This window comes from Clinocottus analis, unplaced genomic scaffold, assembly GCF_023055335.1.
Source record: "Clinocottus analis isolate CAN_PGR_092001 unplaced genomic scaffold, fCliAna1.0.p SCAF_6, whole genome shotgun sequence".
Lineage (NCBI taxonomy): Eukaryota > Metazoa > Chordata > Actinopteri > Perciformes > Cottidae > Clinocottus > Clinocottus analis.
The window spans coordinates 1676160-1692991 of NW_027176218.1; the positions used below are offsets into that span (position 1 = coordinate 1676160).

At 43.5% G+C, this 16832-nt stretch overlaps 1 protein-coding gene across 1 annotated transcript in view; it reads left to right on the top strand.

The window, feature by feature from the left end:
• Window positions 1-1604: 1604 nt before the first annotated feature.
• Window positions 1605-16832, top strand: part of pot1 (protection of telomeres 1 homolog) — a 38145-nt gene continuing 22917 nt past the window's right edge. The window contains exons 1-7 of the mRNA XM_068602207.1: window positions 1605-1652; window positions 7907-8040; window positions 8716-8788; window positions 11219-11319; window positions 14568-14675; window positions 15513-15575; window positions 16529-16646. Of these exons, the coding sequence (XP_068458308.1) occupies window positions 7915-8040; window positions 8716-8788; window positions 11219-11319; window positions 14568-14675; window positions 15513-15575; window positions 16529-16646 (589 nt within the window). The 5' untranslated portion in view covers window positions 1605-1652; window positions 7907-7914. The remainder of the gene's footprint in view (window positions 1653-7906; window positions 8041-8715; window positions 8789-11218; window positions 11320-14567; window positions 14676-15512; window positions 15576-16528; window positions 16647-16832) is intronic.

The following is a 16832-nucleotide window of genomic DNA, read 5'->3' on the forward strand; positions in this document are numbered from 1 at the left end:
GAGTCACCCCCTGGTGGTCAATGGAGAGAATGCAGCTTCAACACATAAAGCATAGACTTCTATACAACCAGAGGAGTCGCCCCCTGGTGGTCAGAAGAGAGAATGCAGCTTAACACATGAAGCATATACTTCTATACAACCATAGGAGTCGCCTCCTGGTGGTCAGGAGAGAGAATCCAGCTTCAACACATAAAGCATAGACTTCTATACAACCAGAGGAGTCGCCCCCTGGTGGTCAGGAGAGAGAATGCAGCTGTTGGTGCACATTTGGGATCACATTTCCAAACTGGCTGCAACTGCATGATCCAGCAGCAGCTTATGCGCTTCCCCTTCCTCCTCCCCTTCCTTGTCCTCTTCATCCTCCTCTTCCATTTCCTTCTCCCTACGCAGCAACAGGACCAAATAGAACAATATGGAAGTTGTTGTTTTCCATCGCGAGAGACAGCTTCACGCTTGTAGTTTATTGGCGATATTCTTCACAGAGCGGGACGGTTGATTGGAAACATAAAGCAGGAACAGAACCTCGGGCCCTCTCATGTGTCTCTCTGCAGGAGAAAGTCATTAGCGCTGAGTAATGAGCCTCCTGCTAATACGGCAGCAGGCTCGGTGAGTGTTCGGCATTATTCAATTTAATTAAAGAGTCAGTAATCTGGTTGTAAAAGCTTCTGAGGCTTCCATCGATATAACGTCTCGTGGATATGACGGCGCCGATATGGCTCGGAGCGGAGCGGCTGTTTGACGAGATGGAAGTTGTTGTTTCTGCCCGTCGCGTGATGATTCAGATTGATACTGATGTTTCCGCAGAGATTCATCTCAATAATTATTTGACAGATTCACTTTGGATATCGATGCTCACCAGAGAACAATTCATCCTGAGTTTTAAAGACTTTTAGCACCGCCTCTGAGGTCTTCTTCCTCTGATCAGCCATAAAGACTAAAGACCATTTTACAGCCGACGAGTTAGCAAGCTTTAAAACATAAACTGTATATGAGAAGTGGACGCAGTGAAGAGAAGTAGAAACATTTTCTATAGACTTCTATACAACCAGAGGAGGCGCCCATGGTGGTCAGGAGAGAGAATGCAGCTTTAACACATGAAGCATAGACTTCTATACAGTCAGAGGAGACGCCTCCTGGTGGTCAGCAGTTTTTACACATTAAGCATAGTCTTCTATACAACCAGAGGAGTCGCCCCATGGTGGTTAGTAGAGAGAATGCATATTCAACACATAAAGCATAGACTTATTTTTTTTATTTAAGTGCACCTGCTGAAAGCAGAAGAACTATGACAATGATTTAACAAAAGGTGTATTAAAAGAATTATGTTTAAGGTTTAAATTAATTTATTTTTCCCCCAGCTACATTGTATTTATTACCATTAATATTGTTATTGCTATTATTATTATTATTATTATTATTATTATTATTATTATTATTATTATCTGTTGGTTAAATTTTTTTTCCACGGTAAATTGTATATATTATTATTATTATTATTATTATTATTATTATTATTATTATTATTATCTGTTTATATTGTTTATATCTCTGACTGTAGAAGTCGTGCTATCCGGTTTGCAACACGCATGCGCAGTACAGCACTCTGTCAATTCGAAACCAAGCGAGGGAAAACAAACCGGAGTCCTGCAATCGTAAGTTTCCTACACGTGACGTCGTGTTTACATCCACACAATAACGGCTGAAGATGGGCTTCTTTACCACATTGGTTCTTTTATTAACTGCATCCTTCTGAATGTACTGTATTAGTTTGTAGAAGTCTGTTTAGCGTCAGCTTGACGCCGCTCAAACCGTGTGACCAGACCCAGTCTACAAACCCTCGTGTTGTGGGTTCCTTGACTTATTTCCACACGCATACGTTCAATTAGAGTATTGATTTATACTTTTTACAAATCTGTACATTGCTTTTGGACATTCGGCACACACACAATAGACATGTTCCATGAATAAATGGACGTTGCTCTGTTATGTGTTTTGTTTTGTCGCTTCACTCCGTCTCCCCTGACTCAAACCGTGCCACTTGACGTCTGGTGGAAAGTTTAAATATGATTAAATAACGCCCGTGTCGGGTCGCGTTTGCACGCCGAATTTCCCACGGGAGCCTTTTTAATACACCACGGATATTGTTATTATATTCTATACCCTGTGTGTCCCACAGAGACTGTGGGGTTAGCTTACATGAGCTAACAGGATAACTAGCTAAACACTAGCTAGCTTAGTTGTGGATCATGAAGAGTGACAAGTTTCTATTTATTTAATTTGTGCATTCTTTATTCAACAATTGCATACATTGTCAAGAACATGCCAGGTGGGCAACCGCAGAGAATTATATATAGAAAGAAAACAAATTAAAATAAATAAATATAATAGGGGAAGGCAAAAACTTTAATGTTTGGCATTTAAAGTGACGTTTTTAAACGTTAAATAAAAAACGTCAACATGTCTGTTTGTCGGATGTAAAAAGCTCTATTATCTATATCTATTATCTTTTTTTTTAATCGTCATTGGATTATACTTTATTTTACTTTGCATCAACGCATCATGATAACGTTATCATTTACCTTCAGCTGGTTCTCATGTTCAATGAGCAGAGCCTGAACGCATCATGAGAACCTTGAGCCGCTTCTCATGTTCACTGAGCTGAACCTGAACGCATCATGATAACGTTATCGTTTACCTTCAGTTGGTTCTCCTGTTCAATGAGCAGAGCCTGAACGCATCATGAGAACATTGTCATTTCCGGTTCTCATGTTCTGCGGCCTTAACGTCCGCGAGAAAAGTCAGAATAGGCAGCCTCAGTCTGTCAATTTGATGACTGAAACCTAAACTTGGTATAGATATGACCACTTTATTAAGTCCCGCCCCTCAAACACAGACTGGCCAATCACAGCGTATCCTCGGCCACTTTAGTAAAAGGTCAAATCAAGTTTGTTTTATCTACCTTTCACAATAAAAGCACCTCAAAAGAGGTGCTCCATCCTCTTACTGTCTGGCTTTTTACATTGAAACATCCACAGGGAGGTGTTTAGTGTCGCTGACCATACACCTATTATAAAAGAAAAAGAAGTAGATGTAATTAATTGGTAAAATAGAGAAGTATCAACCTTGGCTGTGCGGCGAATACCACTCTGTAACTAACGGGATCAGTGCTGTTGAAATGTACGTCTCCCACTGCCTTCTGGGAGGATTACCGCTGCAGAGGAAACTCCTGCAATCTGCGTGGAAATATCTATTTTTTGTTGTAGTAGTTTGGTTTAGATGTGTGTGTTCCCGCCCTGAAGGGGATTAGATGATCCGTGTGGCTGCTCGTGGCCAGAGAGATATCTCCGCTGCACAGACGGTTTGTGTCGTTGTTCCTCCTCCAGATCTTAAGCCTCTCCTGATGATGAGGCAGATAAAACAACACACACACACACATATTCTTCAGATTAGCTGTTTGGTTCTGGTCCTGATTCAAAGGTTCAAGTCCCTCGCCGCTGATGAACCCGACATGCGGCGCGCTCGTCATGACATGAAAAGCTCATTTTAAAGCTGCGCCATTGATGATGGTTTTTAAAACAAGTATTTTTAGGCTGATGGAGTGCGTTTTGGCTCTGGTTTGGTCTCCACCACCTCCTGAGGGCGAAGAACATCTGTAGCAATATCTGCAATTAAAAATATTTCTGTATGTTATCCACTTAATCTTGAACGAGAGTGTATTAAAAACCACTAAATTACACTGCAATGTGTTGTACTTTAGTATGGAAGCCCAATTCTGCCAGTTAAACAATATAATCATGAGATAAAAATTAATAATTAAAAGGTCAAAAAATGGACTTTCTATCTTATAAATATGATTTTCTATCTTATAATTATGACTTTCTATCCAATAAATATGACTTTCTATCCCATAAATATGACTTTCCATCCCATAAATTACTTTGTATCTCATAAATATTACTTTCTTTCTCATAAATATGACTTTCTATCTCATATATATTACTTTTTATCTCATAATTATGACTTTCTAAGAGCTGCAAGAGCTGCAGGTTGCGACAACTACATAAATAAACCCAGAAAAAGTTCCTTTTTATTACATTTGCCTGGATGAAATTGAATGCGGGGGCGAGACATTCAAAACCGGAGTGTGTGTCCGGGCTCTGTCTTCTGACCGGAGCTAAAACGTTGTGTTTTTTTAAATAAATGGGCTCTCAGAGCGACTCTCCCTCGACGCACTTCCTCCGCTCTGCGCTCGCAAGCTGCTCCGTACCTGATAATCTGCCCCATACAAACCGTTTCGAAATCACCCGCTGAGCCGTGTGACTTTTTATTTAGTATTAATCCAATCGGTGGAACCGCTGGAGCGCGAGCCGGCGGCAGCGGCGGGTTTACGTCGTGCCAAATGAACCTTCGGGTGTGTTGGGAGTTCACCTCCGTTCATATTTAATGAGCGTGCTCGGGAAAATTCAGTTTTTTGGGACTCAGTGGAGAGAGTCATGTGGAGTTTACTGTTTGTGTTTATCACAGTTATTTACAGCTGTCTGGATATTCCTTCACCCCTTTTTTCCTTTGTGACCCTTTGAGCACAGCGGCGAAGCCGACAAGTGGAACGCGATTCATGTGTTTGGACGGACGGCGAGCATTGCTGCTGTTGTTTTAGGCGCAAGGCAACAATGGGATTTAGATGGTGACGTTGTTGTTGTTGTAGTTTTCCAAATGTTTGACTTGAACATTTGTTTGCATTCGGACGAGAGTCTAAATAAATTGAGGAAAATATTTGTTGTAAAACAAAAAAAAAAAGGCCTAAAACTATGTCTGAAAAATTAAGCCAATGCTGAAAAGGAAGTCTGGTTGTATAGAAGTCTATGCTTCATGTGTTGAAGTTGCATTCTCTTTCCTGACCACCACCGTCAGCGACTCCTTTGGTTGTATAGAAGTCTATATAAATGATTGCTACCATGGCGTTGTCCGGTCTGGGAGTTTTCTGTTTGTGTTACAACTTTAAGTTTTCACGTTTTTTTTTTTCATTCATTTCGTAATCTGTTTATTCAGCGTTGGATTCCCTCCACCGTTTTGTGTCACTTCTGGTTTCAAAAAACCAAGATGGCGACGGCCAAAATGCTGAAACCGAGGCTTCAGAACAGCAGCGGGCCCCTCACAAATAAACACAAATATATTCTAACCTAAACACTAGTTCACTGTATCTCGTTAAAATTCTCCTCCAGTCTTGTTATTTCCTTTTCATCACTGGCCTCAAAAATAAAAGCTATCAATAATAATAATAAAAACGCGACGGCTTCAAGCTGCTCGGGTTCCGGCGCGTTGCTCAGCGGCACTGCGGCACTGATCCGGGAGACGAGACTCTGTCGTGAGCCGCGTTGTCGGGGGTGAACTTGAGTCACCCTCTGAGTTAATGAGCGTCCCGGAGCAGCCGAGCGCTCGCTTTCTATTTTTTTTTCCTCCTTGTTTTTTTTCTGGTGACGCTCGGAGGAGCTGGGAGGCCCGACCGTCTGCTCGTGGGGTGGACCGGCCCACATTTGGCGGGGATCAGCTGCCGTCCCGCGGCGGGGGATCAGCCGACTGTTTACGCTGAGGACTCGGGGCGTGTGTGGGAGGAAGGATGGAAGGATGGAAGGATGGAAGGGTGGAGGGATGGATGGATGGAGGGGAGGGTCTCTGACATGTCGCTGCTGCGTGGGAGGGACCCGTTCATCCATTTACCGACGCTGACCAACACCGGCGGCAGCGTGAGGCCGCGGGTCAGCCGGCTGCAGGTGCAGGTGAGGTCCTGCAGGGTTTTAATCACACAGGTGGGTTTTCGTCTCCAGCGGGATGCGGAGCCGCATTTTGAAAATATATGTTGTTGTTTTTTTCTTGGAGACTTCAAACAGGGTTCGTACCGTCATGGAAGAAACCTGGAAAAGTCATGGAATTAAATAAAATCCCTGAAAGTGTATTAAAAGTCCTGTAAGTGTGTTATATTCATGTGTTCATGACGTTCATTTACGCTGAGTTTGAAATAATGAATCTGCTTTTAAAAGAAAGAGGCTCAAAATATCAGCAGCATACATACAGGCATCTATATAAATGTTTATTCTTTTAATCAAACTATTGTCTCTCATTCATTTGTGTCATTTAAGGTTTACTGTATGCTTTGAATCCTCATTGTTAGTTTAAATACTACATTTTATCACTTTTTACTGTTTACACACACACTTCACACAATGTTTGCTCATGAACATTTGGTTTTAAAGTCCTAGAATTTGGTTAAAAGTCATGGAAATATGGTGAAAAGTCATGGTAATTTGTATTAAAGTCCTATAAATGTGTTATATTCATGTGTTCACGACGTTCATTTACGCTGAGTTTGAAACGATGAATATGCTTTTAAAAGAAAGAGGCTCAAACTATAAGCAGGCATGCGTACAGGCATCTATATCGCTCATTTTTTTCATGTTTACACCCAGTTTTCACTCAATGTTTGCTCGTGGTCATTTGGTTTAAAGTCACGGGAAAGAGAAAGAAAGGTTTCCACCCGTTGGACAGAAAGCGTTCGGTCTCGTCTGCAAACCGGTGGAGTTGACGTTCAAAGAACGATCATGAATCCTCAGCCCTCCTGGCCCGGCCCTGACACGCAATGCTGGCTCCCTAAATTGGCTCTTAACCGGCAAAACGAGATGTCGGATTCGGGTATTGACCAGTTTTTGTACAACCTTTGTTGTACAAGCTTCTGCAGGTTGTAGTGAGTCCATGAACCTGCAGCTCGGTGAGGTTTTCAGGCCAGACGGCGTGACGCGGAGCAGCTGTAGGTCAGATCCCCGAAAAACTCCTCGTGGTACCTTCACACAGAGCGTCTTCGGATCTCATGAATAAATCACTCATCGTGCTCTAATTCGGGCCCCCGGGGGCCCTCCCGCGGTCTAAACCAGAGAGGGTTTGTTTGATTTTATTTTATTTTCCTGGTCGGGGTTTTTTTTTCCGCCTGACCGAGCGGCTGACTGCACGGCCGAGCGAGCAGCTCGTCGTACCTCGCAGGCTGTTCCCGCTCGCCGTCTCGTCCTCGGTCGAAAAACGAGAGATTAAGCACCGAGGGACTCGCCGGTCAAATCCGCCGAGAATCAAACTAACGAGCCGTGACAGGAGGCAACGTCGCTACCTGCTGGGAACACGGACGGCACTTTTTCTGGGCTCCTCTCTGGAAAACGCCTCGCGGACTTTAAACCCCCGCCCTCCTCCCTTCCAACGCCGCCGTGCTGTCGACACGGATCGGGTGTTTCCCGTCAGAGGGTTCATCCTGGTAATGAGTCGTCTGGCGGGCGGAGGACGGTCAGACTGGACATTTTGGAACCAAAAGACCTTAAAATAAACATCACACAGGTTGAAACCGAACCGGAGACGAAAGTCTCCCGAATGCTTACGAATTTTTGTGGTAATTTTGTGGCTCGACTTTGTGGTAAATCTGCGTAATTCGCTTTTTCGTGGCGTAAAAGGGGGCGTGGCTTTTCCGTGGCTTTACTCTGTGAAAAGCGGTTACCATTTCCGCCATCCACCATGGAAATAACCACTAGTTCTGCTTCATACCTGTTGTGGAAGTCCCACAAACGTCGGAACATCAAACGCCCTCAAACGTGTCCGAGTTCTTAATATTGTCCGTGTTCGCACAAAAAAAAGCGTCGCGAAAAATTAGCTTTTTCGCAACAAAATTCAAATAAATGTGGATGTAGACGAGAGTTGATAATATAAAATATAATATATAGAAACATCAGACTATATATATTTCAACTCTTTTTGGCCTCATTTGCGCCGGCTGGCGGAAAAAAAAAAGATCTTTTCGCAACTCTTCTGCTGTGAACGCAGCACTGGTCCGTCTGTCTGTCGGTGCAAATGTTTCCGTTCATGTTCCCCTCAGGTGACGCCATGCCTCAGCGAGTGATGTTTGAGGGGGCGGGGCCAGGCGCCCAGGTACCAGCGCACCTGACCAGGGTTCCCATCTCGCTCATCGGCGCCGACGCAGACGCCGACTACTCCGACAAAACGGTCAAGGTTTGTCTCCAGCGACCCGCAATGTGCACGGTTACACTTTCGACGTAGTTTCACTTTTATTTGCGTATTTCCATTTTCTGCTCCTTTTATTTTTACCAATGAAGATGAACTTCGTGTAACTATATACATGTATATTCTTCTGAAATCGTCTTTTTGTACACAGAGGATTACTTTTCACTCTTCGTACTTTAAATACATCTCGATGTCGATACTTGAGGTCCTTCGCTTGGGTAGAAAACAACCAACATTTCTTTAAGTGTGTCCTCAAAAAAAGTCAATTTATACCACCAAACGCTGATGATGTGACGAGATTGAAATTTTAAATCTACGTTTGAAAATTGCACCAAAAAAATTGTGTTGTCTGTGTCACTTCTTCTTCCGCTCAGCTTTCCCCTTTTCATTTATCTGTCACCTGCCACAACCTGTTTTTTTTTTTTTCCACGCGAGGCTATTTTCTTGTTCTCTGGAATACATAAATACAAATAAAAAAAACCCAACAAAGCGGCAGAATAATCCACCTTCTGTCTCGCAGCTCATATCCCCGAGGCGCTCGTCAACGCCGCTCACTTCCCTGACGAGGCTTTGATCCTTCAGTGGCACCGGAGACGCTTTCCACTGTGTCTCCTGTACGTGATTATTCATATATCTTTCTGTATTTTCGTTTATTTTCTCCAGGGAAAGGTGGTTCGCAAAGGCCCGCTGGTGTCTTTGGCGTTTGACAACAACCTCCTGAAGACCGTCATTCAAGGTATCGGCGGATCCGTTGCTCCTGAGCAGCAAGCCCTCATGTTGTTGTGGACTTTTAGCAGAAGTTTAATACATTTTAATGTTTTATTTTATGGCAGGTTGTAAAATAGTCACAAGTTACGACGCTCAGGGCCAAAATAAAGTCAATAAGAAGTCTATTAGGGGCATTTCTATGTTTTATTGGCATAAACGTAAGAGCTGGAACAGGTAGAAGAGCTGAAAGAGAAGGACAGTGTGGCGGAGAAGTTTAATTTTGGTTCTGTCTGTCTGAGTGTGTGTGTGTCTGTGTGAGTGTGTGTGTGTGTGTCTGTCTGTGTGAAGCCGCCCGCTGGTGTCTTAAAGAGGCGAGCGTGTCCCATTGTCGTCTCGTCTGTGGCCTCCTTATCTCTGAGCCGCCTGATTTAAAGAGCCGCAGATAGCTGAGACTCTTATTGTGGCGGGGGAACATCCTTCCTTTTATTCTTCTCCCCTCTCTGACACCCCGCCTGTGTCTCCCCTCTGGACGAGCGGGTCCACCTCTCCTGTATTGTTGGTTCACGGGCGAGTCCGTCAACACCGATGTTTCGTCCGTCCCTGCTTCTTTTGTTGCAGACTTTGAAAGAAAGCATTTATAACAATAAATCACTCGGTCGCACGAGTCTGTTGCCGACGAGCGAGCGTTGCTGAACAGATGAGCATGACACCGAGCCGCCTGAGAAGCAAATGTGTGGCAGCGTTTAGGATTCAACACCACAGATGCCTCATGAACAATTCAGCCGCCTTACTGTTCTGTTAATGTGTTACTGTGTGACACCCTGCAGGAACACGACCACATCATCCTACAAACCACAAGACTAGAAGACTTCTCATGAGAAGCCCTGGTGCTGTAACCGGTTCCTATTGGTTCACTGACCACCAGGGGGAGACTCCTCTGGTTGTATAGAAGTCTGAGCTTCATTTGTTGAAGCTGCATTCTCTCTACTGACCACCAGCGGGCAACTCCTCTGGTTGTATAGAAGTTTATGCTTCACGTGGTAAAGCTGCATTCTCTCCTCTGGTTGTATAGAAGTCTATGCTTCATGTGTTAAAGCTGCATTCTGTCTCCTGACCTCCATGGGGCGACTTCTCTGGTTGTATAGAAGTCTGAGCTTCATTTGTTGAAGCTGCATTCTCTCCTGACCACCAGGGGATGACTCCTCTGGTTGTATAGAAGTCTATGCTTCATGTGTTAAAGCTGCATTCTCTCCTCTGGTTGTATAGAAGTCTATGCTTCATGTGTTAAAGCTGCATTCTGTCTCCTGACCTCCATGGGGCGACTTCTCTGGTTGTATAGAAGTCTATGCTTCATGCGTTAAAGCTACATTCTCTCTCGTGACCACCAGGGGATGACTCCTCTGGTTGTATAGAAGTCTATGCTTTAAAGCTGTGTTCTCTTTGACCATCAGGGGCTCATCTGGTTGTATAGAAGTCTATGCTTCATGTGTTAAAGCTGCATTCTCTCTCCTGACCACCGTGGGGTGACTCCTCTGGTTGTATAGAAGTCTATGCTTCATGTGTTCAAGCTGCATTCTCTCTCCTGACCACCGTGGGGTGACTCCTCTGGTTGTATAGAAGTCTATGCTTCATGTGTTAAAGCTGCATTCTCTCTCCTGACCACCGTGGGGTGACTCCTCTGGTTGTATAGAAGTCTATGCTTCATGTGTTCAAGCTGCATTCTCTCTCCTGACCACCGTGGGGTGACTCCTCTGGTTGTATAGAAGTCTATGCTTCATGTGTTGAAGCTGCATTCTCTCTCCTGACCACCGTGGGGTGACTCCTCTGGTTGTATAGAAGTCTATGCTTCATGTGTTGAAGCTGCATCTATCGCATCCTCACATTTTAATTCACATCCCTCAGTCTCATGGATCTGACGTCCCGTCCCGTTGCAAAAACATTACAAAAAAAAAGACAAGTGTGCGGTAACCGATCAAAATAAGGTCTTCGCATAGCGGCTCTGACTGCCGGCGGCACTTTGCGCTGCATGAATTAGCCGAGCGTCTGGCGGACTCTTTCTTACTCATAGCTCCTCCGCTGGCTCTCTTCCTTGGTTGAAGTCGCTGCAGCTAACTACACATCCTGATTTTCCAGCATTTGACTGCCGGCTTGTTCTTATTTCCAAAGTCGCTGACAATCAAACCCAAATATATTCAATTTATTGTCACATGAGACAAGGTGAAACCAGTGGATTACCACAATTGCATTTTGCATACGAAAATTAATAAAAAACTTACTTTCTGACTGAATTATTTGCCAGTTTAGTTTCTGCAGGTAGACTTGTCGAATAACCGGATTGATTGGACAGTTTTCACGAAACAATCCAGAGTTCACCGTCAATGCGACTGACCAGATGTACAGTTAGTGTAGCGTCACCTGAACGCCTCATCGGTCTCCCGTGTCTCTACTTTTCTTGCAGAAGAAGACTCCCAGCCCAACGCCTCGTCCCAAAACACATCGATCAACGTCGTCCTGTTCGGAGCGCTGGCCCAGGACTTCAACCAAGCTGTCAATCAAGGGGTAGGTTCACTCAAGCTGTCAATCAAGGGGTAGGTTCACTCAAGCTGTCAATCAAGGGGTAGGTTCACTCAAGCTGTCAATCAAGGGGTAGGTTCACGCAAGCTGGTTTGTGGGCCGACGTTCTGAAGACTCCAGTTTGGCGATTTCTTTATCGCCATCTTGGATTAAGGCCGTTGACATTTTGTAGTTTTTTTTTTCATTTTTCAACCAATGAACGATAGTCACAATATGTGGACTGAGGATTAGCGACGTAGAGACTCCGTAGACGTCTCTGGTGTCGACCTGTCAATCACCTTGTAGCCCTGCCCTAAAGCGTCCCTTGCTTTATAGTCTGTTTGACTTTAAATGACCATAATTTACTAAATTAACATCATGCTGTATTTTGAAGAAGACTTGACACTTGAGATTGAGACATAAACTCATGTTGGTATAAAAAGGGAAGGTGGCAGGAGAGGAGACATGAAAGTAGGGGACATCGATTATTAAGTTGTCTTCATGTTGGAATAAGCTTTATTTATTTCAACACAAAAATGTAAACAACAACGTGCTCTGGGAAGGTGGAGATTAAACAAACACCCCGGCAGGATTTGTTAACACTCAAGACGACACGGAGGAGAAGACAAGGAAACAGAAAAGCTGTAAATTAGATTCAGCAGCCAGACACCGCCGTCATCATCATCATCATCCTCATCCTCATCCTCCCCCTTCACACTTCATCACAACAGCATGTCTGCACACGCTAAATTTAGATTTGTACGACACACGATTCATATTTAAAAGGGCTGAGTTGCCATTTTCACTTCTTCACTTCTTCTCTGTATATAAGAAAGCCTTGAGGAGTCGTCAATGTTACAATGTAGCGGCAACATATATATATATATATATATATATATATATATATATATATATATATATATATATATATATATATATTCAAAAAACCGGTTAGCATGGGTTGTTTTTCCAGTTCCAGGAGCAATAGTTGTTAGCCCTGAATCATTACAGCTAAACAAGATGGCGGAACTGGAGGCTTCATCGTGTCTGTCCACAAACCAACGACAACCACGTCAACTTCTTCTATACAGCCCACGGGACCTTATTTCAAAAATAATTTTCATTTGAATCCTTTTGATCCCGTTTGAATTGTGCCATGAAAAAAACACATTTGTTCGTCGCAGCATCATATACTTTTGTGTGAAACCGCTAGCTAGCTAGCTAGCTAATGTAGCTAGCTAACGTAGCTGTGTTCCACATGTAACGCTGCCATACCTACGCGTGGGCTGTTGGTGGGAGTTCCTCGCGGGCTACGTAGCTAAAAGTGAGAGATGCGTCACCTTTTAGGCGCTCCGTCTCTCTAATCGCGTATTTTCAGTCTTCTCAGAAACGGCGAGCTACAACTACTTTTGATCTGAAAGGTGTTTGTTTTTTTAACGCTACAAAACCCAAACAAAAATAATAATTTGCTCCCTCAATTTAGCTTTTAATGTCCTGCTGTTTGTTTTAGAAAATGCCGCTTGTCACTTATTCAAAGACGATTTTTTTTCCCCACAAATTTCATACAAATGTAAACGATGTAATACATTTTTTTTTATTCCGCTTAATTAAAAATAAGACTACAGGATAATGATGGTTGTGATAATTACTGTTTCTCAAAGCTGTAATCATAAAATTGATTCTGATTCTTCCCGCGAGCCCAAAACAAACGAGCAGACATCTTTTCACGGTCGTCCCCCTCTGGATTAGTTTTAATGGAGTCATTTACAAGCTGTGAGCGAGTGAGGGTTCCCATTGTTTATCCCTGGGATGTCTTTGCTTTCATGAACTGCCTTTTGTTTTATTTGTTTAACGCTGCAGTTGGAAGCGGACAATTAACCAGCTCTGATTTCTATTTTATTTTTCACACGGAATAACACGATTTATTACATTTAAAGTGATTCGCGTCACGTGGCGGGTGAGGAACAGCGAGGAGTTCGGTGACGTCGCTCCCTCGATGCACGTGAGAGTTGAATGGAGGAGAAACCCTTTTGAAAGCCTTTTATTGGGTATAAACATTCATGCGGATGAGAGTTCATTATGTCATCCTCATAGAAAATAAGAGATGAGGCTATTTTGAAGACGTGTCCGTGGAAATTATAATTTTCCGCTTCGTAAAGCTGAACGAGGTAATGGAGCCGATTCGTGCTGTTTGTTCGACGTTGTTCTTCAAGATGAGATGAACTTGTTTGTTGCGCTAAAGTTCTGATAGTTCGCTGTCACAGGATTCTCTCTTCTGACCACCAGGGGGCGAGTCCTCTGGTTGTATAGAAGTCTATGCTTCATGTTAAAGCTGCGTTCTCTCTTCTGACCACCAGGGGGCGACTCCTCTGGTTGTATAGAAGTCTATGCTTCATGTGTTAAAGCTACATTCTCTCTCCTGACCATCAGGGGGCGACTCCTCTGGTTGTATAGAAGTCTATGCTTCATGTGTTAAAGCTGCATTCTCTCACCTGGCCACCAGGGGGCGACTCCTCTGGTATAGAAGTCAATGCTCGAGCTCAGCTTGTTATGCAGCCTGACGGCAGCGGGAAGGAAGGACTTTCGGCTGAAGAAACTGCGACCGCCTGGATCTCGTCTCACCGGTTGCTTTTCGGTCGCTTCCGACAAACTCGCTCCAGAGTTCTGTGATATTATTTGTATTATTATTATTATTATTTTCAAACCACAACGTCTTGCTTCTGAGCACCCTCGGTGGATCGGCGGCTCCCTTTTGATCTCGACAAACAAAGTGACTCAAAGTTGTTGACGGAGTCTTCTAAGTCATTTATATTTCACCTGGACGGGGGAGGAGAGGCGGGGGGACAGTGAACGCATCGTGGATAATCCTCCCCTCCACCTCGGCGGCATGTTGATGGAACTCAAAAGCGTCCGCAAAGCTTCGTTGGAGGCGGGACGTCGTGTCGTAGCCCGGATGACAGCGGTCCCTGTCAGGCGCCGTGTCTCCATAACGTGATTATTCAGACTTTTCCGCGGTTCCCTTTTGTCATGCCGGAAGCGCCGCGCTTTTTTAAAAAAAAAAAGCTGACACGCCGAACAAAAAACCATCTCCGTTTTCACGCCGGCTTATCGTCTGCGACTCGTCGCGAGGAAGCAACGTCAATCTGTCCTCCCTCTGGGAAGTGTTTTTATCTCTCTCTCCGCTCTCCGTTTTTAATCCCTGATTTCTTTTTTTTCTTTTGCTTTGTTGTTCCTGTCGTGTGTTTCTCCTGCAGGACGTGGTCGTGGCCGCCGGCTTCACCGTGGGCCGATCTCCCACAGTTCAGAAGGACAAGCTGCACCCCTTCAACCTGCTGATGAGGGGAGACCACGCCTGTGTTTACGTGAGGACTCTTGACACACACACACACACACACACACATACAACCAGGTGGTGACTCCTCTGGTTGTATAGAAGTCTATGCTTCATGCGTTAATGCTGCATTCTCTCTCCTGACCACCAGGGGTCGACTCCTCTGGTTGTATAGAAGTCTATGCTTCGTTCGTTAATGCTGCATTCTCTCTCCTGACCACCAGAGGTCGACTCCTCTGGTTGTATAGAAGTCTATGCTTCGTTCGTTAATGCTGCATTCTCTCTCCTGACCACCAGAGGTCGACTCCTCCGGTTGTATAGAAGTCTATGCTTCATGCATTAATGCTGCATCCTCTCTCCTGACCACCAGGGGGTGACTCCTCTGGTTGTATAGAAGTCTATGCTTCATGTGTTAAAGCTGCATTCTCTCTCCTGACCACCAGGGGTCGACTCGTCTGGTTGTATAGAAGTCTATGCTTCGTTCGTTAATGCTGCATTCTCTCTCCTGACCACCAGGGGGCGACTCCTCTGGTTGTATAGAAGTCTATGCTTCATGTGTTAAAGCTGCATTCTCTCTCCTGACCACCAGAGGGCGACTCCTCTGGTTGTATAGAAGTCTATATAAATGACTCTACTTCTCTCTTGATGTATTCCCTCAGTAAACATTGTAAACATGAGTTTATGTCTCAATCTCTAGTTTCAAGTTTTCTTCTATACAGCCTGATGTTCATTTAGTACATTATGGTCATTTAGAGTCAAACAGACCGTAAAGCAGGGGACGCCTTAGGGGGCGGGGCTTACTGAGAGTGTGTTAATTAGTAAAAGAGCGTAAAGTACAGCTGGTTTGTGACTTTAATCCTCCCTCCAGGTTTCCCGCCCGTCGCCTCCTGATCCCGGATTCGCGGCGGCCGACAAGACGAGCTCCGCTGAGGTCAGAGCCCCAGAGTCTAAACTTCTACTCTGAGAGCAGAGGCTTAGATTCAGGAGAGAAAAAGTGACTTTATTATTAGACTAAAGTTGTTGCACTACTAGAAAAGATATTGTACAGCTAGTATTACTCGCAAAAAGCTTGTGTGTCTGGTCTGTGTTTTGCTTTGTTTCGCTTTTGAAGTCACATTTGGAACATACTCAATTTCAACTTGTTCTGATCATAATTTATACTTTTTAAGTGTTCATCATAATTTGGTAAAAGCAAAGATGTTTTAAAATAAAATATGATGCCGAGGCCGGATCAATAAAACCTTGATCAACATTTTTAGAACAGATAAATTAACAGATGTGCGTGTGTGTGTGTGTGTGTGTGTGTGTGTGTGTATATATATATATATATATATATATATATATATATACACAAACAAAAATATTAGATACTTCTTGAAGCCTGTGATCAACATTTAAAAGCTTGATTTTAATTCAGACTTTGACTTTGATCTGAAGAACAAATGTAAAAATAAATCCTCTGACACGCGCCTTCATTTTTTTTCCGAGCCATCTGTGTCAAAACTCTGGCTCTTAAAAAATAATAGTACATTTTTCATTTTGTCATACTTTACAATTACAACTTTTATTTCTTTGCATTCTGACTTTATGGTCGTGCGATATGGTTTTTTCTCCTTTTATTCTCTTTCATACCGATCTGTTTGTTTTGTTCATAGAATCATATTTCAAGATCAATGTGTTTTTTATGGTTTGTTTTTTTAACGTGTTTTCTGAAATAAAGTCTGTGCCGAACACGCTGAAGAGATTTTAACTGTAAAATACAAATTTATCTTTCCCTGATAGAACATGAAATCTTTCCTCCTCCAGAACAGATTAAAGGAATACACATACACGTATGTATGATGTATTTATGTATGTATTTATGTATTTTTTTATTCTCCTCAGGTTACAAAAGCTCCTAAATACTCGTACAGCGGTCTGGGCGAGCTGAAGGTCGGCTCGGTGGTCAACACGTACGGCGTCGTGGTCTTCTTCAAACAGCCGTTCAAGAGCCGCGGAACAGGTCTGTGTTTACAAACCTTATGTTTATGTAATATATAACAACTATATACCACCACAAACCTCATGTTTATGTAATATATAACAACTATATACCACCACAAACCTTATGTTTATGTAATATATAACAACTATATACCACCACAAACCTTATGTTTATGTAATATATAACAACATGTATAATATACAT